Source organism: Mustela lutreola, chromosome X (assembly GCF_030435805.1).
Source record: "Mustela lutreola isolate mMusLut2 chromosome X, mMusLut2.pri, whole genome shotgun sequence".
NCBI lineage: Eukaryota > Metazoa > Chordata > Mammalia > Carnivora > Mustelidae > Mustela > Mustela lutreola.
The window spans coordinates 81,200,751-81,224,499 of record NC_081308.1 but is presented as its reverse complement, the minus strand read 5'-3'; the positions used below and the strand labels follow the sequence as shown (position 1 = coordinate 81,224,499).

General features: G+C 37.1%; 1 protein-coding gene across 9 annotated transcripts in view; it reads right to left on the bottom strand.

Annotated features, from left to right (window-relative positions):
* Positions 1-23,749, bottom strand: part of DIAPH2 (diaphanous related formin 2) — a 1,001,991-nt gene that overhangs the window by 197,015 nt on the left and 781,227 nt on the right. For all 9 annotated transcript variants that reach the window (XM_059156886.1, XM_059156884.1, XM_059156888.1 and 6 more), the window contains one exon: positions 14,200-14,335. In XM_059156886.1, the coding sequence (XP_059012869.1) occupies positions 14,200-14,335 (136 nt within the window). The remainder of the gene's footprint in view (positions 1-14,199; positions 14,336-23,749) is intronic.

Sequence of the window (23,749 nt, the reverse complement as noted above, 5' to 3'; positions counted from 1 at the left end):
CCATAGGATACTCTCAGTAGATGCTGAAAAAGCATTTGATAAAGTACAGGATCCCTTCTTGATCAAAACTCTTCCAAGTGTAGGCATAGAGGGCACATACCTCAATATCATCAAAGCCATCTAAAAATATCTTAAAAAAAAAAAAAAAAAAGAAAGCCATCACAAATATCACTCTCAATGGAGAAAAACTGAGAGCTTTTCTGCTAAGGTCAGGAACACGGCAGGGATGTCCATTATCACCTCTGCTATTCAACATAGTACTAGAAGTCCTAGTGTCGGCAATCAGACAACAAAAAGAAATTAAAGACATCCAAATCAGCAAAGAAGAAGTCAAACTATCACTCTTTGCAGATTATATGATACTATATGTGGAAAACCCAAAAGACTCCACTCCACTGCTAGAACTTGTACAGGAATTCAATAAAGTATCAGGATATAAAATCAATGCACAGACATCAGTTGCATTTCTTTACACCAACAGCAAGACAGAAGAAAGAGAAATTAAGGAGTCAATCCCATTTACAATTGCACCCAAAACCATAAGATACCTAGGAATAAACCGAAACAAAGAGGCAAAGAATCTATACTCAGAAAACTACAAAGTACTCATGAAAGAAATTGAGGAAGACACAAAGAAATGGAAAAATGTTCCATGCTCAATAACTGGAAGAACAAATATTGTGAAAATGTCTAAACAATCTACACATTTAATGCAATCGCTATCAAAATCCTATCCATTTTTTTTCAAGAAACTGGAACAAATAATCCTAAAATTTATATGGAACCAGAAAAGACCTCGAATAGCCAGAGGAATATTGAAAAAGAAACCCAAAGTTGGTGGCATCACAATTCCGGAATTCAAGCTCTATTACAAAGCTGTCATCATCAAGACAGCATGGTACTGGCACAAAAACTGAAACACTGATTAATGGAACAGAACAGAGCCCAGAAATAGACCCTCAACTCTATGGTCAACTAATCTTCGACAAAGCAGGAAAGAATGTCCAATGGAAAAAAGACAGCTTCTTCAACAAATGGTGCTGGGAACATTGGACAGCCACATGCAAAAATATTAAATTGGACCATTTCCTTTTACCACGCAAGAAAATAGACTCAAAATTGATGAAGGACCTCAATGTGAGAAAGGAATCCATCCAAAACCCTTGAGGAGAATACAGACAGGAACCTGTTTGACCTCAGCCGCAGCAAGTTCCTCCTAGGAACAGCGCCAAAGGCAAGGGAAGCAAGGGAAAAAATGAACTACTGGGACTTCATCCAGATCAAAAGCTTTTGCACAGCAAAGGAAACAGTTAACAAAACCAAAATACAACTGACAGAATGGGAGAAGATATTTGCAAACACATATCAGATAAAGGGCTAGTATCCAAAATCTGTAAAGAGCTTAGCAAACTCTACACCCGAAGAACAAATAATCCAATCAAGAAATGGGCAGAGGACATGAACAGACATTTCTGCAAAGAAGATATCCAGATGGCCAACAGACATATGAAAAAGTGCTCCATATCACTCGGCATCAGGGAAATACAAATCAAAAACACAATGAGATATCACCTCACACCAGTCAGAATGGCTAAAATTAACAAGTCAGGAAAGGACAGATCCTGGCAAGGAAGCAGAGAAAGGGGGACCCTCCTCCACTGTTGGTAGGAATGCAAGCTGGTGCAACCATTCTGGAAAACAGCATGGAGTTTTCCTCAAAAAGTTGAAAATAGAGCTACCTTACAACCCAGTAATTGCACTACTGGGTATTTACCCTAAAGATACAAACGTAGTGATCCGAAGGTCACATGCACCCGAATGTTTATAACAACAATGTCTACAATAGCCAAACTATGGAAAGAACCTAGATGTCCATCAACAGATGAATGGATAAAGAAGAAGTGGTGTGTATATATACATAATGGAATACTATGCAGCCATCAAAAGAAATGAAATCTTGCCATTTGCGATGACGTGGATGGAACTAGAGGGTATTATGCTTAGCGAAATAAGTCAATCGGAGAACAACTATCATTTGATCTGCCTTATATGAGGAAGGGGAGATATGCCATGGGAGTTTGGGGGTAGGAAAAGAATAAATGAAACAAGATGGGATCGGGAGGGAGAAAAAGCCTAAGAGACTCTTAATCTCACAAAACAAACTGACAGTTGCTGGGGGGCAGCGGGTGGGAGAGGGTGGTGGGGTTATGGACATTGGGGAGGGTATGTGCTATGGTGAGTGCTGTGAAGTGTGTAAACCTGGTGATTCACAGACATATACCTCTGGGCCTAATAATACATCATATGTTAATAAAAATTTTTAAAAATTAAAAAAAAAATTGGGATGGGGGTTCTTTTACAAAAATATGAGACTAAACACCCAAATACAACACTGTATTATGACTTTTGTGTTACAGCATAGCCTAACCCAGCAGACTCTGAGAATATGATTCTTCTATGGCAGAACCATAGAGGTGTGAGAAGAACCACTCGGACCCTGTCCTTCCATGAGCAGTGCTGTGCCTCCAGCTCCCTAGAGCTGTTTGCATCCATTCTGTTAAGTGATACTCCAAGTAATTCCTAGGCAGTTCTATCTACAACTTGGCAAATAGAAAAAAGCTAAATCAAATTCAGGAGTTCTGAAATATTTCCTCTAACAAAGAGAGGTATTTTTTTTTTAACAATGTACATTTAAAGTAGATTCCAATGCTGATTCCAACAAAAGTATTATGTTATCCATAGCAAACTGCACATTTACAAGGACAACCATCTTTTGCCTCCCAAATGAATTATACCAGCATCTTCTGAACTACTCTGAAATAGCTGATTTAGATGACAATCAGGTATTCTCCGTATAGGTTATGACATTTTTCTACTATCACTATATAACAAAGGCATAACTACTTTCTTAAACTAAGATGTGTTTCTTTCTCTCCACAAATTAGTCAAGATATCATATACTCATAGTTCATGTGTGGAGGGAGTGACTGAGGACAGAGTACTGATCAGACATAAAGACGGAAAAAATAGAATTGTTCATATATAAAAATACATAAAAAATGAAATATATGTTATATGCTACACATGGTCCTGTGTGTGTGGATATGTATACACGCACATACATAAATATGCAGCAAGAGACATTATTTCTTACAAGAGAGACACACACAGAAGGAAAAAGGTTAACAGTTAGTAACCCCATTAGTGGGTTAATGGTGCTGAACTATCAGACAACAATACTATGATTAGGGTGTGTCACTCCCACTCAGCATGCTGTGGGGATTCAATGAATACTTGTAGCATTACATTAAAAACCACTGTAAGGTTTTCATCCGTAATAATCCTTTCGTCAGTGTGACAACAGATTCTGTCCTGAGTTTGAAGCAGCCCAGGGCCTCAGGGATTCAGTGTGGTTGGAACAAATATAATTTAAAAAAAAAAAATCCTTAGAGACTCAGTTGGATTCAGTGCAATTTGTTGATTCTATGAATCTGTTAGGTGCAATTACTTAGATGAACTAAATTTAATTGAGAAGAGAGCCAAATTAATTGCAATGTTGGTATACAACAGCTTTTATTTATTCCACACTTTATTAAGAAATAGAATATTAAAATATGGAGCCAAAGTGTATTTCTAATAAATGATTAGGCTACCTGCAATGTGTTTTGGTCATTCCTTATGTAGTCCATTTGTTTCACCCACTTTCATGCATGGCAACAAGGATATAATGTAAGGAAAGCCAAATCTGTAACTGCCAACATTGTGCATCTTCTACATGAGAACTGATGACATCTTGTTAAATGTTCAACATATTGAATATAGCTCTTACGGTTTTTGCAAATCTTGAGTTTCTACATTTAGAATGTAAGAACTTTTAATGAGATCTAAAGTATATTACTTATCTTTCTTCACATATTTAGTTTTATCTCCTGCTTAAAAAAAAAAAAATCTTTAAAAGAAAAAAAAAAAAAGAATATTTTTAGTAGATGTGGAAATTTCTTTTACTGATAAGGCACAAAGAATGTGAATTTAGCACATTTCCAGTGAACTGATGTCAGAAATGTAATTATTTTATTATAAGGTCAGAAAAAAATTACTAGTGAAAAGTGGCTAAGATAGGCTATAGGAAAAAATAACTAGAACTTTGATTCATCTAAAGTGTATTTTGGATTTAATAGTACAAAGGACACTCTCTGATACCAGTGTGCATACTCACTGATGATCTAATGGTCCAGAGACAATAACAAAAATCCTAAAGGTCTATCAGGAACCTATATTGTGTGTGCAGGTTATATGTACAAAATTATATATAAGCACTACATTCTACAATTTTCACTTGTATAAAATGGAAAGCCAAAAATAGGGGGAAGTGAGGTGGTTGAGTGGATGAGAGGAGAGTTGTGGACTGACAGAGTTTAGAAAGATTACAAGTGATAAAAAATGATCTACAAATGGTTTTCTATATAATTACAAAATCAGACCAATCAAAACATCTCCTTCCCTAGGCATTCTAGACAACCAAAATTTTATTGCAGGGATTATTGTCATTAATAGTTTACTTTCTTATGTTCACTAAAATAACTACTATTATGAATGGGATAAAAACATCTAATACTTATTAAGTGCCAACCATTCTAATAAGCGCTAAGAGATTTATGTATATTCTCTCATTTAATTCTAGGAGACAGATGCTATTCTTTTTCCTGTTTTATAGACAAGGAAGCTGAGGATCAGAGACGTTAGGTGAGTTGCCAAAGTTACACTGTTTGCAGGGAAGAGTATGAAACTGAACTCTTAACTGCCACAAACTGAACGTCTTAAACTGCCACAGGTTTGTCTGGCTCCAAAGGAAAAAAGGTTGGACTCATTTCATTTGCAGGCTAACCCAGTGAAAGATCTGCCTCAGATAACATGTCATTGGGGGTCAGCTGACTCACACAGCAGGGTGCAATTTCTCACTGGATGGCTGCTACTGTGGGAGCTCCTCTTGCACCAGGATGACTTAACCCAGTACATAAACTTACAAATTCAAGAAGCGCTTACTGAATGAATGGCAGCAATAGGGCATAATGTTGCCTAAGTTGGACCTAAAGATGTTTCATTAAAATAACCAAGTTCCAAATTTATACTAAATAGCTTAGTTTGCTAAAAGCTCTAAGACTTGGGCAAACCTTTACTAAATAGTTTTATGTGGGAAAAAGTCCCACAAATTACCACTGAGAAAACAAACCTAGAGGACAAAAGGAACAAGTTCTGATTTTGAATAAACACAGATTCGCTGAAATGTTTGCTAAAGTAGAAAGCAAGACAATCTAAATAAACAGAATATCTGCCAGATACCTTCTTTTCCTCCATGGATAAGGCTTTATTAGGTCAATGATTCTTTTTTAAGTCCCCCAAGTATACGCACTTCTTTAGTATTGCATTATCATTTATGAGCTGTTCATTAACATTTGTAGAATATACCACAATGATGGTACCTATATATTCTCAGTAATTTATATTATTGGGAGTACTTTAATATTACTGGGGTCAACCCTGTTATTTATGGGTATCTTAATCTATAATTTTGGTTACTGTAACTTAATGTCTGAGGTACATTAGGAAACACAGTTTTTACCTATTCAGATCAAAATAACATAAGGTGCAATGAATTCATTTACTTAAAAGATGTAATTACTTTAAAACTTGGAACACAGAAAAACAAAACTGCTAGCCACAACTAATAACAGAATTTAAATGTTTAGATTTATTGGCTAAATTTTGCTAATTCACTCTCAGAAGAATAAGTTTTCATCAAATCTGCCTAAGGTAGCTCATTCTTTTTCATCGTACTAGAAGTACATAAGCCATTCTAATTTCCTTATAATCTTATATAAGGAGGAACAAAATAGTTCCCGATTAAATAATATTCGCATAAGAAACACACTTGGAGTTTCCAATTTCAAAACACCCTTTTAAAATGCATCTCCTTTTATCACTTTCTCTAAGTCCTTGCAATTCTTTTGCTGACTTCCATAAACATGAAAAGGAGATTTATTCACAAATATTACATATATTTGGTAAGCTTTCTTGCTTTACCTACAGGATTATTTAATTTATTTTTAGTGGTCCCTAAGTTAATTAGCATCTATACTAATATAATCAAAGGTTGTACACCACAGACTATACCAAGAACTTTGCATGATTTCTATACTATTACACATTTTAGAGTACATTTATTGATTTAGCATATTTTTTTCCTGCATTTAAATTAGCTTTCTAAATTTTACATTTAAATAAATGATGTATTACTGTGCATGCTCTAATTATAATTATTTGGGAAATGTGCAATAAATGTTGGTCATATGAATAAAATAACCCAGTATGTCAAAAAAATCAATACATAATTATATATTGGTAAAACTGTGCTGATCTTAAAAAAGTAAAAAAATTCAATCCATTTTAATTCCCACTGCCTTTTTTTTCCCATCTCTTTCATGGAAATTTTCCTTCTTGTTACCACCTTCTTAAACTGCCACAGGCTTAAACTCCTCCTTTGCAGACAGAAACAGATATGAAGTAACTCTTCTTTTTTCATCTTTCACCGTTCTTTTCTGGTTTCATCCACCTTGCATTCACCTTTCCTTTCTTGTGCTCCTGGCTCACTACACCTCAGTAATCCCTAAACAAATTCTTATAATCACCTTGGCTCTCCTACCCCATCACACCACACCTTCCCTGCCTGACTTGGAAAGCTCTTCACAGTCTTTCCAACAGCCTTTCTAACTTTCCAACACTTTTTCAATTCAAACCCTTCTCTGCCAATGACAACAATGAAGGCAGTTGTGGATCTGGAACTTGAATGTAGGACATACCCTCTTACTCATTTTGATGGACCTTCCAGGGAGCCATTGGAAAATACCATATATGCAGCCTGCTGCCTTATTTGCTGACATGCACTATTGCTGATGTTATTGCCATTTACTTGAATAGTTTTGCCTCTGCACAGCCAGGTATGAACTCATCCTTTGGCATCTACTTCAACTGGTATATTGAGGTTATACTCAGCCTTTTCTGCAAAACTTTGTCATTTTACTAGACTTCATTGAATTCCCCTTTTAGATATTTCTAGATAATCTCTATTATATACTAGTGCATTACTTTTTGGTTCAGCTTTATTTTATGTGAAGAGTAGCAGAATATGTCACTCCAAATATGCCACTTTGGCATAAGGATTATTTTGAGCTGAAGGCAACTGAGAAAAAGAAAAGCTCTCTGTCTTCCCCCTACTTGCCTAAAAGCAGAACATAAATTTATAAAGTGTTGGGGCACCTGGGTGGCTCAGTCATTAAGCATCTGCCTTTGGCTCAGGTCATGATCCCTGGGTCCTAGGATCCAGCCCCACATCAGGCTCCCCACTCAGCAGGAAGCCTGTTTCTCCCTCCCACTCTCCCTCATGTTCCCTCTCCTGCTGTGTTATCTTTGCCAAATAAAATCCTAAAAAAAAATTATAAAGTGTCCATCTTCCCTCTTTACCAGGAAGAACATAAGTTAATCACCAGAGACAACTCTAAATAGACCCTTATCAGTCCAGAAATAGTACCAGAAGAACCTGTATAACAAACTTCATTAACTAGCCCTTATCCTTCATTAGTTCCCCATATGTTTACCTGCTTAAAATTTGCTGCCTTAAAAACTCAAAGTCCTTTTCCTTTGTCTTACCTAAACATTTCTAAAAATTTACTATTCTTTTGTTAAGATACTATATAAGCCCAAGTTTCAACCATTTATTTGAGTTCCGTATCACTTGAGTACTTCCACATGTATGCCACATTAATAAAGTATCCCACTTTAATAAATCTATTTTTCTTTTGTTAATCTATTTTTAGTCAATCTAACTTACAGGACCACAGGCAAATAACCTCAGATGGGGAGTGGGAAAACAGATATTCCTCCTTTACACATTTCTCTGACAAAATTTTTTTTTTTAAGATTTTATTTATTTATCAGAGAGAGAGGGGGAGAGAGCGAGCACAGGCAGACAGAATGGCAGGCAGAGGCAGAGGGAGAAGCAGACTCCCTGCTGAGCAAGGAGCCCGATGTGGGACTCGATCCCAGGAAACTGGGATCATGACCTGAGCCGAAGGCAGCTGCTTAACCAACTGAGCCACCCAGGCATCCCTCTCTGCCAAAATTCTTAAGGATAGGGACTATATCCTGAATTTTTTTTCAGATTCTGCAATGAACTCAAAATGACTCTTAGCAGCAGCAACAAGTATATTCTAGGTCTTATGTTATGTACTGTACTTACTTATCTCATTTAGTTTTAAGTATAGGAGGTAAATGTCATTATCCTACACTTACAGATGAAGTAACTGAGGCATGAAGAGATGAAGAAGAACAAGGTCATAAATCTAGAAGGTGGCAGAGCTAGATCTGATCTTCTACCTCTTTTAAATGCACAGATTTAAGTAACTTTTTAGGTTTTCATTTTAAAGTTTGCAAAATGACTATAATGTATAATCATGCTTTTTTTTCTCCTTTACAATTAAAAAAAAATACTAATTCTTATGGCTTTTGCCTTCTGATCTCCAATTCTCTCAAAATGGAGGCTTAAAACATGGGATTTTTTATGGATTTAACATGAAAGATATAATTCTCTCACTGCTTGGTTTCCATGATATGTTCACTTAATTTAGAGTCCAGCTTATCATATCTAGATAACATAAATAATCTGTTGTGTTTGCCTTATCCTCTTACTCTTCTGAATAAATTCTAATATTTATTTTTGACAATTATATTGTGCATGTCAGATAAATATATCTTACTATTTTTACTTATTAGCTATATGGGATCATTGGGATATTTTCTAAAAGGGAGAGGTTTGCAATTTTGCTAAGTTGTTATGAAATAGAAACTTTACAGAAAGAGTGTAAGTTGTCGGTAATTTTAAAGTAACTTAAAAAAAAAAAAAGATTTTATTTATTTATTTGACAGAGAGAGACACAACGAGAGAGGGAACACAAGCATGGGGAGTGGGAGAGGGAGAAGCAGGCTTCCTGCTGAGCAGGGAGCCTGATGTGGGGCAGATCATGACCTGATTCAAAGGCAGACACTTAACTGAGCCACTGAGGTGCTCTTCAAGTTACTTTCTTTACCCAAGGGACTCTTCACTTAGCTACTGTTGTTATAGGTTGGGTTCTCTGGTTCTAATGGTATGTATCTCTAATCACATGTGCATGAATACCTCTACACTCTATATAATACATATCTTATAATGGCTATCAAGTGTTTGACATCATCTCTCAGTGGAAAGGAAGAATACAATTCTTTTACTGGAAAGTGGATAATGCTGTTCTAATTAGACACATTTGAAGTTCTCTAAATCACTTTCTGATTGCATCTCATTCTCATGTCACCCATGGATTCATATTTTATGTAGTCTGAAAACGCTTCCCCCAAGGCCCTCAAAATGTCCGCAATTGATTTCCACCTAGTCAACAAGAGCATTTTTTATAAGATACTAAGAAATTCACTGGGTTCCATCTTAATCCCCAACTACCCAACTCTGTTCTTATTTTTTCTTCTCATCTTCTTAAGGCAACATGATTCCAATGGAGAATCTCTTTCTGAAACATATTTATAAGTACTAACACACATATACTTTTAAGTGTAAAATCATATTATAATATTACTACTACTAATACTAACAACAAAGTATTTGCAACATATGGGCCACAGATCAAGAACCAAATGGTAAATTTACTTGTTGATCTCTAAGTAGAGATATGGGAACAATACATAAAAGCTAAATTGTATTTTAAAGTGTGTCTTTCATATTTAGATCACTCGGGTAAGCATTTGCATAAAAGCTTATTCGTATCTTCATGCTATTGCTTAAATAATATTTGGAGAGGTAATTGATCAAGTCTTGGGAAATGAAAATATATACTAGAGACATAAGCAAAATAGGTCCTTTCTTTCCTTCTTTTTTTTTTCCTTTTCATTACAGGTATATTTTTAGGGAAATAGTAAAAGGCTGATAAAATACTTGGGGAGAGGGAAGGGTGCAATGCAGTATGGGGGCAAGATTACGTTCTTAGACTCTGTCTTGACTGCTTGCTCTTTTCATTATTCACCCCAGAGATTTTCCAAGTGTGGTTCAGGGACTTGTGTGGGCCTCGGAGAGCACTTCAGATATGCCAGGTAAAAACTATGTTCATAAGAACAGTGATACTTTTTTACCTATTTGTCTCTCATTCTTTCATGAGTTTATAGTGTTTTCAGAAGCCACATGACAAATGATACTGCATGAGATTGAACATAAAAGCAGTATGAGAATCAAGCTGTCTTTTATTAAGCCAGACTTTGAAGAAATCTACAACACTAAATTTTCTCTTCTTACTAATATTTTTTGGGGGGTAGGGGGTTAGAATGTAAAGCCACTTTTTTTTAAATTTATTTTTTACATTTCTTTTTGGTGTTCCAGAATTCTTTGTTTATGCACCACACCCAGTATAACACTACTTTTCATAAAATGATGTTATTTAGCATGTAATAGATTTACTTTGTTATTTTAATATAACAAGTAAATAAAAAGTTTTCACCCCCACAAATGATTTGTCTGCTTTTAATTTTGTCTGTTTTAATTCTAGTATGCTAAGCATCAATATATATTACCCAAATTTTTTTTTATAAAAAGGTATTTTGGGTCCACAATAATTTTTAAAAGTGTTACAGTGGGTTCTGAAACTAAATACTTTTAGAACCTCTGATTTATACTTTACCCTGGTGATTTCATTCAAACTCCTATGTTATGAGTTGAATTGTCTAATTAATTAGGGCAAGTTCATATTGGACTAGGTTGGACCCCTAATCCAATATGACTGCTGTCCTAATAAAAAGAATACCATGTGAAGAGACAGACACACATACAAGGATAATGGCACATGAAGACTGAAGTTATACTGCTGCAAAACAAGGAACTACCAGAAGCTAGGAGAGAGGCTGGAACAAATTCTTCCTTAGCATCTTCTGAAAGAGCATGGCCCTTCCTATACCTTGATTTCATACTTTTCTCTAGAACTCTGAAACAAATTTCTATTGTTCTAAGCTACCTAGTTTATGGTACTTGTTACAGAAGCCCTAGCAAACAAATATACCCTAACTTTAATCATCAAAAGCCAATGATTCTCAAGTCTGTCTGTCTAGTCCAAACCTCTTTCCTGAGCTTCATATGCATATGATATACAGTGGCTACTTAGACATTTCCTATCTTTCCAAAAGATATCTTTTCTATCTGAAAATGAAACATATTCAAAATGACACTAGTCATTGTAACCTTCCTGATGAAATCTTCTCCATTCCTGAATTTTTTCTTTATGAAGGTTCTCACCCTCTTTAATGCCTCCATTCCTCAATTTCCACAGTCAGTCAGTTCTACCATTTAATACCCCTCCGGTAATGGTTAATTTTATGTGTTAACTTGGCTGGGCCACAGTGCTAAATATTTATTCAAACATTATTCTAGATGTTTCTGTGAGATATTTTTGGATGAGATTTACATTTAAATCAGTGGATTTTGAGTAAAGCGAATGGCTGTGTGTAATGTGTGTGGACCTCATCCAATCAGTTGAAGACATAAATAGATCAAAAGACTGACCTTCCCTGAGTGAGAAGGAATTCTAAAAGCCAGCTGCCTTCAGACTTGAACTACAATACCAGCTCTTCCCTGGGCCCATCCTTATACCCTACTCTGCAGGTTTTGGATTTGCTTCCATAATCACATGAGCCAATTCCTTTAAATAAATCTCTCTGTGTATTATCCACATCCTATAGAACTCCGTCTACACCTTATTGGTAACTTCTCTAACCTCACCACTGCATAAATTCAAACCACCATCATCTCTTGTCAGGACTATGATAATAATTTTATAATTCTATTATCACTGGCCCTTCTCTTTTCTATCCATTCTCTATGCGTCTGTCAAAATAATCTTTCTATGAAATCTATGTGAGCACATCACTTTCCCATTTATAAACACACAATGGGCTTCCCATAACTTTAAGGGAAAAGCCCTTAGCATAGTTTCCCATACTATTATCTCACTACTCCCTCCATGCGCAAAAGGGAGTGACTTTTAGTACTATTCCATGACTCCATCCCCTTTTAAGTAGGAACTTCCTACAAATACTCATTGCCACGTGTACTCCAGTGTTTTTCATAATTATCTTCAGTCCAGACCAATTCTTTTGATCCTAATTATGAAGTCTGTTTGCTAAATTATGTTGACGCTACACTTTTTAACTTTGGTTGTTAACTTATTTTATTCTTTTAAAATGATGTTATATTTATTTCCTGCATAGAAAAGATAAACTATAGTGGATCCCCCAAAATTTTTATATATTTTAAAGGCATTAAGAATAAACTTAATGTATACCTATCATTTCAGAAGGTTAGCCATTAAGAAACATTACTGAAGAATAATTGATAATGGTTAATAATTATAATTAAAAGCTATAATCAAAATAAATAATAATTGAATCTGGACACTGACTGCTTAGATTCTACCTCTTACTGTCTTTATGAACTTGATTAAGTTACTTAACTTCTCCATGTCTCAGTTTCCTCATCTTAAAATGAGATTGTAGCCCTTTAATAAAAGGGTTTTATGAGGATTAAATGTGTACATATATGTAAAATTCCTACAACAGTTCCTGGTACACAGTAAGTGCTACATGTTGGTAACTGCTGTTAGTTATTGTTATTTGACAATGGCATTTATAACTACAAAGATTCTATAGCCAGACTACTTCATTTCTAATCTCGATGTTGTACTTTGTATTTGCATGGCCTTGGGCAAGCTTTCTAATTTCTGTGAACCTCAGTTTCCTCAACTGTATGAGGTAATAACAGTATCTACTTCTTTTTTTTTTTTTAAGATTTTATTTATTTATTTGACAGAGAGAGATCACAAGTAGGTAGAGAGGCAGGCAGAGAGAAAGGGAAGCAGGCTCCCTGCTGAGCAGAGAGCCTGATATGGGACTCAATCCCAGGACCCTGAGATCATGACTTGAGCCGAAGGCAGCGGCTTAACCTACTGAGCTACCCAGGTGCCCCAGTATCTACTTCTTATGTTAGGAGGATTAATGGACTTAAAGCATGTTGAAGTCTTTGAACAGTGCTTGGCACATGGTCAACATTACACAGTGCTTGCAATTTTTACTGTCATTATATTAAGAAATAGGTGACCCATATCAATCATGTTCCCTTGTATCTTGTTCAGATTTTATTTCATTTTTTTAAAAGATTTATTTTTATTTATTTTCTATAGAGAGAAGAGAGGGAACACAAGCAGGGGGAGTAGTAGGCAGAGGGAGAGGGAGAAGCAGGCTTCCTGCTGAACAGGGAGCTCAATGAGGGGCTAGATCCCAGAACCCTGGGATAATGACCTGAGCCGAAGGCAGAAGTTTAACTTGCTGAGCCACTCAGGCGCCCCAGATTTTGTTTCATTTTTAAATTCTCTAATTTTTAGTGGCAAAGGCTATGCTTTTTCTTAATTTTTCTTCAACTTTCATAGTGCAGCTACCTGGTGCCCATCACTTTACTAACCCTCTCTTCTTTAAAAATAAAATAAAATAAAACCAAAACCCCCACCTTTAATATACAATCATTCCTGCTAACCAGGAAAACAACTTACTTTACACTATGTGGACATATAGCATCTTTGTTCTTAGGATCACAGTTGAATAAGATGTCTCTCTCTCTTTTTTTTTCGTCTTGTAATAGTGCTGTCAATATGTATTACAACTTGAATTGTTCAAGGGCCCAAGGAAAACTGTTATTACTGCATTGTCAACAAATGAAATTAGCTAAAAGGCTCATCTCCCTATACCAGTTTTTCTCTTTTCATCTCACCCTCTTCTTTCCTCACCACTGTATCATCCAGAACATAATAGGATATAATTTGATAAAAGAAATGAAGGGAAAGAGACTGTTTCAAAAATAAATTATGTTACATTGGTTCTCAAAAATCCTGAGTGCTCGGTGTAGGGTAATAAGAAATACAGATAATATTATGAGAGAAATATGACATAAATAACTAATATTATGCATTTTCTACCAAGAACATAACTATTTACATTATAATCCAAAATCACTCAAGTTAAATTATTTTGTACTTTATATATCTTTCAGAAATTGAAAGTACTTCATACCTTTGTTTATATCAATGAGTTGTTTCTTTTTCTTCTGGCGTTCTAACTTTTCTTGTTCAGCTTTCTCTTTTGCAAGCTTTGCCCTCCTTGTCTTCTCTTCCATTTCTTTTCTCTTGTTGTTTTCTTTCACTGCTTCCTGTATATATAAGCAAATTTAAACACAAATCCTTCCATTACTTACATGTTATAGAAGCTGCATGATTTTAAAATTGTATATACATATGCATGCATGTGGGTGCTCAGAGATGGTAAAATATCATAGCAGCTTCAAGGTCCATGTACATACTTTTGAGAAAAACAAATAATTCTAAGACAGATCTTCTTGAAAAATAATTGGAAATAACTCAGGCTTTTTTTATGTTTTTATTTAAATTCCAGTTAACATACAGTGTAATATTAATTTCATCCATGCAATATAATAATTCAACACTTGCTTACAACACCCCATGCTCACCTCAGCAAGTGCACACCTTAATCTCCATCAGCGCTTTAACCTCTCCCCTCCTCACCTTTCCTCCTGCAACCCTCAGATTGTTCTCTATAGTTAAGAGTATTTCCTGGTTTGCCTTACTCTCTTTTACCCCCCTTTCTTCATTTGTTTCACTCCTTGAATTCCACCTATGAGTGAAATCATATGGTATTTGTCTTTCTCTAGCTTATTTTGCTTAACATAATATTCTCTAGTTCCATCCATTTCATTGCAAATGGCAGTATTTCATTTTTTTGATGGCTAATATTCTATTGTGTGTATGTGTATATATATATACATACATATATGTATATATATAACACCTCTTCTTTATACATTCATCTATCAATGGACACTTGGGTTGTTTCCATAATTTGGCTATTGTAGATAATGCTGCCATGAACATAGGGGTGCATGTGTACCTTTTAATTAGTATCTTTTTATTCGTTGGGTAAATACCTAGTAGAACAATTGTTGTACCATAGGATCATTAGTTCTATTTTCAACTTTCTGAGGAACTTCCATGTTTGCATTTCCACCATCAGTGCAAGAGGGTTTCACTTTCTCCACATCCTCAATAATACCTGTTGTTTCCTGCACTGTTGATTTTAGCCATTCTGACAGGTGTGAGGTGATATCTCATTATAGTTTTGATTTGTATTTCCCTGATGATGAGTGATGTTGGGCATCTTTTCATGTGTATGTTGGCCATCTGGGTATCTTTTGAAAAAAATGTCTATTCATGTCTTCTGCCTTTTTTTTAATTGGCTTATTCAGTTTTGGAGTATTTAGTTTTATAAGTTTTTATATATTGGATATTAACCCTTTGTCAGTTAAATCATTTGCAAATATCTTCTCCCATTCCATAGGTTGCCTTTTAGTTTTGTTGGTTGTTTCCTTAACTGTGTAGAAGCTTTTTAATTTGATGAAGTCCAAATAGTTCATTTTTGCTTTTGCTTCCCTTGCTTCAGGAGACATATCTAGAAAGAAGTTGCTACAGCTGATGTCAGAGAAGTTACTGCCTGTGTTCTCCTCTAGGGTTTTGATGGTTTCCTATCTCACATTTAGGTCTTTCATCCATTTTGAATTTGTTTTTGTGTATGGTGTAAGAAAGTGGTCCAGTTTCTTTTGCATGCAGCTGGCCAGTTTTCCCAACACCATTTGTTGGAAGAGACGGTCTTTTTCCCACTGGATATTCTTTCCTGCTTTGTCACAGATTAATTGACCAAATAATTGTGGGTTCATTTCTGGGTTTTCTATTCTTTTTTTTTTTTTAAAGATTTTATTTATTTATTTGACAGACAGAGATCACAAGCAGGCAGAGAGGCAGGCAGAGAGAGAGAGGAGGAAGCAGGCTCCCTGCCGAGCAGAGAGCCTGATGCAGGACTCGATCCCAGGACCCTGAGATCATGACCCTAGCCGAAGGCAGCGGCTCAACCCACTGAGCCACCCAGGTGCCCCTGGGTTTTCTATTCTGTTCCATTGATCTGTGTGTCCATTTTTGTGCCATTATGTACCATAATATTTTGAAGACTACTCCTTTGTAATACAACTTGGAAGTCCAGAATTGTAATGACTCTAGGCTTGCTTTTCTTCTACAAGGTTGCTTTGGCTATTCAGAGTCTGAACAAATTTTAGGATTCTCTGTTCTAGCTCTGTAAAAACTGCTGGTGGCATTTTGACAGGGATTACATTAAATTTGTAGATTGCAGCTGAGAGACAAGATGGCGGAGAAGTAAGAGGCGCTTTTTCAACCTGTCCCCTGAAGTGAGCTGATTACCTACCAAAGAACTCTGATCACCAATGAAATCAGGCTGAGATTAGAATCATACACTTCTGGATCTCTACGGGGGCAGACGCCAGTGGACAGGTAAAGCGGAGGGGGAACATTGGACTGATATCGGAAGATAAACAAAAGGGGGAGGGAGCCACCAGAAGCAACCCATTAGAAATTTATACCCCAATACGAGAGTGCCCTGTGATTGGGGACCAGCATTAACTTGGGAGTCTGGTTGAAAGCACTCAAAAAGAGCAAAAGATCTTAAGGGGAAGTTGGTGGAATCGGGCGATTAGGGACAGGGACTTAAGCCCAGGGACCCAGAACAGCCAGGGGAAGAGAGAGCACTGCAAAGAAGCCAGGTCTTGGTCCCTGAGCCACTGGAAAGCCTGATAACATCTGGGGGGAGGCGCCCGTGAGGGAGTCTGGGGTGGACGCAATCTGGCAGAACCATAGCCTTTTGCACTCTGCACACCCACTCCGTGACTGGGGTCTGAGTTGTGCCCCACACCCTCCCCTGAGAGAGGTCAATACAGGTGCTAGCAGGCGCTCTCTAGGACCCGGAGAGTCTGAACACTCCCAGCCCAGGCCAGTGTGACAATCTCAGTGTAATATCACTGGTTGGGACCTCTTTGGTGGTCTGGACCTGCCCAGACAGCCACAGCTAGTATTTCTCATGGTTTGGGGTACAAGCAAGAGCTCCTGTGACCCCAGAGACCATGACTGGGGATGTGCTCTGCCAGTGGCAGAGGGGGAGATTATGTGCTCTGGAGCACCCAGAGGGGAACAGACTGAGGCTTCTGAGATGGAGGTCTGGGTGCAGTTTGCTTTCCTGTAAACCTCCAAAGAACCACCAAAAGCTGCCAAGGGGAGAAAAAACAAATTAACAAACAAAAAAACCTCCAGAGAACAAAAGCTGGAAAAACATGTTTCCTCAGAGCCCAGGCCCTTGATGGGGGTAGGAGGACTCAACTCTAGCAAGACTCCCTGAAAAACCAAGCAGCAGGCCCCTATCCCAGAAGGTCAGCCAAAAACAAAAACAAAACAAAAACAAAAACAAACAAGAAGACAACCAACACTACCTCATAGATACAACTTTTATTTTTAATTCATTCCCACTATTCTGCTTCTTTTCATTTTTTTATTTAACTTTTTAACCTACTTACCATCACAATGAGATGTTCAGTACATCAACTTCCATAATAAACTTTTAACTTGAACTTTTTTGATACATATACCTGTGTTTTTCTTTTTTCTATTTTTTAACTGTTTAATTTTAATTTTATTTTTTAAATATTCATATAGAGATAAGCTTCAAGGTAATTCCCTTTCCCCAATCAATGTTACCCCTATATATAAACCAGTTTTAATCCCCCTTTATCTCAGGAAAGCTGAGTCCTTTAACAAAGATATCAAGATACATCCAGGAAGAATCAAACTAACCTTCCTTGCCCACAGTGAGAAATTATAACCACACTCGCATCTTCTTCTGTCAGTGTTTCTGTGTATTTGTTTTTGTTCTGATAGTATATAAATCTTATACTTGGGGTTGATTTTGATGTGGTTATTTATTTATTTATTTTCTCTTGTCATCTGCTTTTGTTGGTCTTTTTGTTTGTCTCTTTTTGTTTGTATACTTTATAAATCTTAGCTTTGGGGCCTATCTGGGCTGGGCCTTCTCTTTTATTTTATCTTTCTTTTTTTTTTTTCCCTGTCTCTCTCTCTCTTTTTTCTTTCTTTCTGGGGGGGGGGGTGGGGGGACTCTTGATTTCTCAGAAGCGTTCCAGAGGGCACCTTGCCGGCACCACGGTTGATACATTCAGCTACTACACGTCCATTCAGCTATCTCTCACCAAAATGACTAGGAGGAGAAATGCCCAACAGAAGAAAAATTCAGAGATTGGCCCCTCTCCATCAGAGCTTTTGGATATGGATATAAACAATACGTCAGGAAGGGAATTCAGGATAAGAATTATCCAGGCAGTAGCTAGGTTGGAGAAAGGCTTTGATGACAAAATGGCATTGATTAAGGCAGAAGTGAAAGCCACCAGGGATGATGTTAACAATGCTCTCAATGAGTTCCAATCTAGTCTAAATTCTCTAAAAGCTAGGGAAACTGAGGCATAAGATAGAATTAGTGATCTGGAGGACAAACTGATAGAGAAAAAGGATCAGGAGAAAGCCTGGAACAAACAGCTTGGAAGCCATGAAAACAGAATTAGGGGAATTAGGGAAATAAATGATGCCATGAAACGTCCCAATGTCAGAATTATTGGAAACCCTGAGAGGGAGGAGAAAGAAAGAAGACTGGAAGATATAGTTGAACAAATTCTCCATGAAAATTTTCCCCATCTGGCAAATAGAACCACCATTCATGTACTAGAGGCAGAAAGGACTCCCGCCAAGATCATAGAATCTAGAAAGACTTTGAGACACCTGATTGTGAAAATGATGAATCATAATTTTAGACAGGAGCTATTGGAAGCAGCTAGAGGCAAGAGATTCCTTATGTACAGAGAAAAGCTGATCAGAATAACGTCAGACCTGTCCACAGAAACGTGGCAAGCCAGAAAGGGCTGGCAAGATGGATTCAGGGCACTAAATGAGAATAACATGCAGCCAAGAATACTTTATCCAGCAAGACTGTCATTCAAAATGGATGGAGAGATAAAGAGCTTCCAAAATTGGCAAGGTTTAAAAGAGTATGTGACTACCAAGCCGGCACTGCAATAAATATTAAGGGGGGGGGGGGGTTGGTTTCCATAAAAGAGGGAAAAAACCCAAGAATATCATTGAACAGAAATATATGGAGACAAGCTACAGAAACAAAGACTTCACAGGTAACACTATGCCAACAAAAACGTATCTCTCAGTAATCACTCTCAACGTGAATGACCTAAATGCACCCATAAAATGGCACAGTGTTGCAGAATGGATCAAACGACAGGACCCACCCATATGTTGTCTACAAGAGACTCATTTGGAACCTAAGGATACATTCAGATTGAAAGTGAAGGGATAGAGAAGCATCTACCATGTCAATGGGCCGCAAAAGAGGGCTGGGGTAGTGATTCTCATATCAGAGAAATTAGATTATTTTTTAAGATTTTATGTATTTATTTTACAGAGAGATATCACAAGCAGACAGAGAGGCAGGCAGAGAGAGAGAAGGAAGCAGGCTCCCTGCTGAGCAGAGAGCCCTATGCAGGACTCAATCCCATGACCCTGAGATCATGACCTGAGCCGAAGGCAGCGGCTTACCCCACTGAGCCACCCAGGCACCCGATAAATTAGATTTTAAACTATGGACTGTATTCAGAGATACAAAAGGACACTACATCATTCTTAAAGAGTTTCTCCACCAAGAAGATCTAACAATTGTAAATATTTATGCCCCCAATACAGAAGTAGCCAACTACATAAGAAAACTGTTAATATAAAGAGTCATATTGATATGAATACATTAATAGTAGGAGATTGTAACATGGCATTCTCAGTAATAGATCATCCAAGCAGAAAATCAATAAAGAAACAAGAGCATTGAATGACACACTGGACCAGATGGACCTCATAGATATATACAGAACATCCTACCCTAAAACAGCATAATACTCATTCTTCTTGAGTGTACATGGAAACTTCTCCAGAAGAAAAACCTACTGGGTCACAAATCAGGGCTCAACCAATGCCAAAATATTGAGATTATTCCCTGCATATTCTCAGACAACAATGCTTTGAAAATGGAGCACACAACAAGGAAAAGTTTGGAAGGAATTCAAACACCTGGAAGCTAAAGACCACCTTGATTAAGAATGCTTGGATCAACCAGGAAATCAAAGAAGAACTTAAACAATTCATGGAAACCAATGAGAATGAAGACACTTCACTCCAAAACCTATGGGACACAGCAAAGGTGGTCCTAAGGGGGAAATACATAGCCATTTGTGCCTCCCTCAAAAAAATCGAAAAATACAGAATACACCAGCTGTCTTTATACCTTAAAGAACTGGGGAATCAACAACAAATTAAGCCAACTCCACATACAAGAAGGGAAATAATTAAGATTAGAACAGAGATCAATGAAGTTAGAAACTAGAGACATAGTAGAATGCATCAATGAAACTAGAAGCTGGTTTTTTGAAAGAATCAGTAAGACCAATAAACCATTGGCCAAACTATTCCAAAAGAAAAGAGAAAAGGCCCCAATTAATAAAATTATGAATGTAAAGGGAGAGATCACAACTAACACCAAGGAAATAGAAACAATCATCAGAAATTATTATCAACAGTTATATGTCAGTAAGTTAAGCAAACTAGATGAAACGGATGCATTCCTGGAAAACTACAAACTTCCAAAATTGGACCAGGAAGAAATGGAATAGACTGATATCTAGTAACAAGATTGAAGCAGTGATCAAAAACCTTCCAAAAAACAAGAGCCCAGGACCTGATGGATTCCCTGGGGAATTCTACAAAACTTTCAAAGAAGAAATAACACCTATTCTCCTGAAGTTGTTACAAAAAATTGAAGCAGAAGGAAAACTTCCAGACTCTTTCTAGGAAGCCAGCATTACCCTGATCCCCAAACCAGGCAAAGACCCACCAAAAAGGAGAATTTCAGACCAATATCCCTGATGAATATGGATGCTAAGATTCTCAACAAGATCCTAGCAAACAGGATCCAACAGGACATTAAAAAGATTATCCACCATGATCACGTGGGATTCATCCCTGGGCTACAAGGATGGTTCAACATTTGCAAATCAATCAATGTGATAGAACAAATCAATAAGTGAAGAGAGAAGAACCACATGGTTCTCTCAATCGATGCAGAAAAAGCATTTGACAAAATCCAGCATCCGTTCCTGATTAAAATGCTTCAAACTATAGGAATAGAGGGAACATTCCTGAACTTCATCAAATCTATCTATGAAAGACCCACAGCAAATATCATCCTCAATGGGAAAAAGCTGACAGCCCTCCCTTTGAGATCAGGAATATGACAAGGATGCCCACTCTCACCATTCTTGTTCAACATAGTATTTGAAGTCATAGCAACAGCAATTAGGCAACAAAGAGAAATAAAAGGTATTCAAATTGGCAATGAAAAAGTCAAACTCTCTTTCTTCACAGATGATGTGATACATTTTATGGAAAACCCAAAAGACTCCACCCCCAAACTATTAGAACTCATACAGCAATTCAGTAATGTGGCAGGATAAAAAAAGTCAATGTACAGAAATCAGTTGCTTTCTTATGCACTAACAATGAAAATACATAAAGGGAAATTAGAAAATCTATTTCATTTACTATAGCACCAAGAACCATAAAATACCTGGGAATAAACCTAACCAAAAGGGGGAAAGGATCTGTATTCGAGGAACTACAGAACACTCCTGAAAGAAACTGAAGAAGACACAAAAAGATGGAAGACCATTCCATGTTCAGGGATCAGAAAAATAAACATTGTTAAAATGTCTATAATGGCTAGAGCAATCTATACTTTCAATGCCATTCTGATCAAAATTCCACAGGCGTTTTTCAAAGAGCTGGAGCAAACAATCCGAAAATTTGTATGGAATCAGAAGAGACCCCGAATAGCTAAGGGAATGTTAAAAAAGAAAAACAAAAGTGTGGGCATCACGTTGCCTGATTTCAAGCTTTACTACAAAGCTATGATCACCAAGACAGCATGGTACTGGCATAAAAACAGACACATGAACCAGTAGAACAGAACAGAGATCCCAGATGTGGACCCTCAACTCTATGGTCAAATAATCTTTGACAAAACAGGAAAAAATATACAGTGGAAAAAAGACAGTCTCTTCAATAAATGGTGCTTGGAATATTTGACAGATATATGTAGAAGAATGAAACTCGACCACTCTCTTACACCATACATAAAGATAAACTCTAAATAGATAAAAGACCTCAACGTGAGGCAGGAATCCATCAGAATCACAGAAGAGAACATAGGCAGTGACTTCTTCAGTATCAGCCACAGGAACTTATTTTAATATCTGTCTCCAAAGGCAAAGGAAACAAAAGTGAAAATGAATTGTTAAAGCTTCATCAAGATCAAAAGCTTCTGCACAGCAAAGGAACACAGTCAACAAAACAAAGAGGCAACCCACGGAATGGGAGAAGATATTTGCAAATGACAGTACAGACAAAAGGCTGATATCTAGGATCTATAAAGAACCCCTCAAACTCAACACACACAAAACAGATAATCATGTCAAAAAATGGGCAGAAGATTTGAACAGGCACTTCTCCAATGGAGACATACAAATAGTTATCAGACACATGAAAAAATGTTCATAATCACTAGCCATCAGGGAGATTCAAATCAAAACCACATTGAAATACCACCTTCCACCAGTTATAATGGCCAAAATTAACAAGAAAGTAAACAACACCTGTTGGAGAGGATGTGGAGAAAGGGGAACTCTCCTACACTGTTGGTGGGAATGCAAGTTGGTACAGCCACTTTGGAAAACAGTGTGGAGATTCCTTAAGAAATTAAAAACAGAGCTTCCCTACAACCCTGCAATTGCACTACTGGGTATTTACCCCAAAGATACAGATGTAGTGAAAAGAAGGGCCATCTGTACCCCAATGTTTATAGCAGCAATGGCCACGGTCGCCAAACTCTGGAAAGAACCAAGATGCCCTTCAACGGATGAATGGATAAGGAAGATGTGGTCCATATACACTATGGAGTATTATGCCTCCATCAGAAAGGGTGAATACCCAACTTTTGTATCAACCTGGGTGGGACCGGAAGAGATTATGCTGAGTGAAATAAGTCAAGCAGAGAGAGTCAACTATCATATGGTTTCACTTGTTTGTGGAGCATAAGAAATAACACAGAGGACATGGGGAAATGGAAAGGAGAAGGGAGTTGGGGGAAATTGGAGGGGGAGATGAACCATGAGAGACCAGACTCTGAAAAACAATCTGAGGGTTTGGGAGGGGCGGGGCGTGGGAGTTGGGGTGAGCCTGGTGGTGGGTATTATGGAGGGCACATATTGCATGGCACACTGGGTGTGGTACATAAACAATGAATTCTGGTACACTGAAAAGAAATTAAAAAAAATTATAGACTGCTTTGGGTAGTAAAGACACTTTAATTATATTTGTTCTTCCAATCCATGACATGGAATGGTTTTCCATTTCTTTGTGTCCTCTCCAATTTCTTTCATATGTGTTCTATACTTTTCACAATACATGTGTTTCACCTATGGTTAGATTTATTCCTAGATATATTATTGTTCTGGGTGTAACTATAAATGCAATTGATT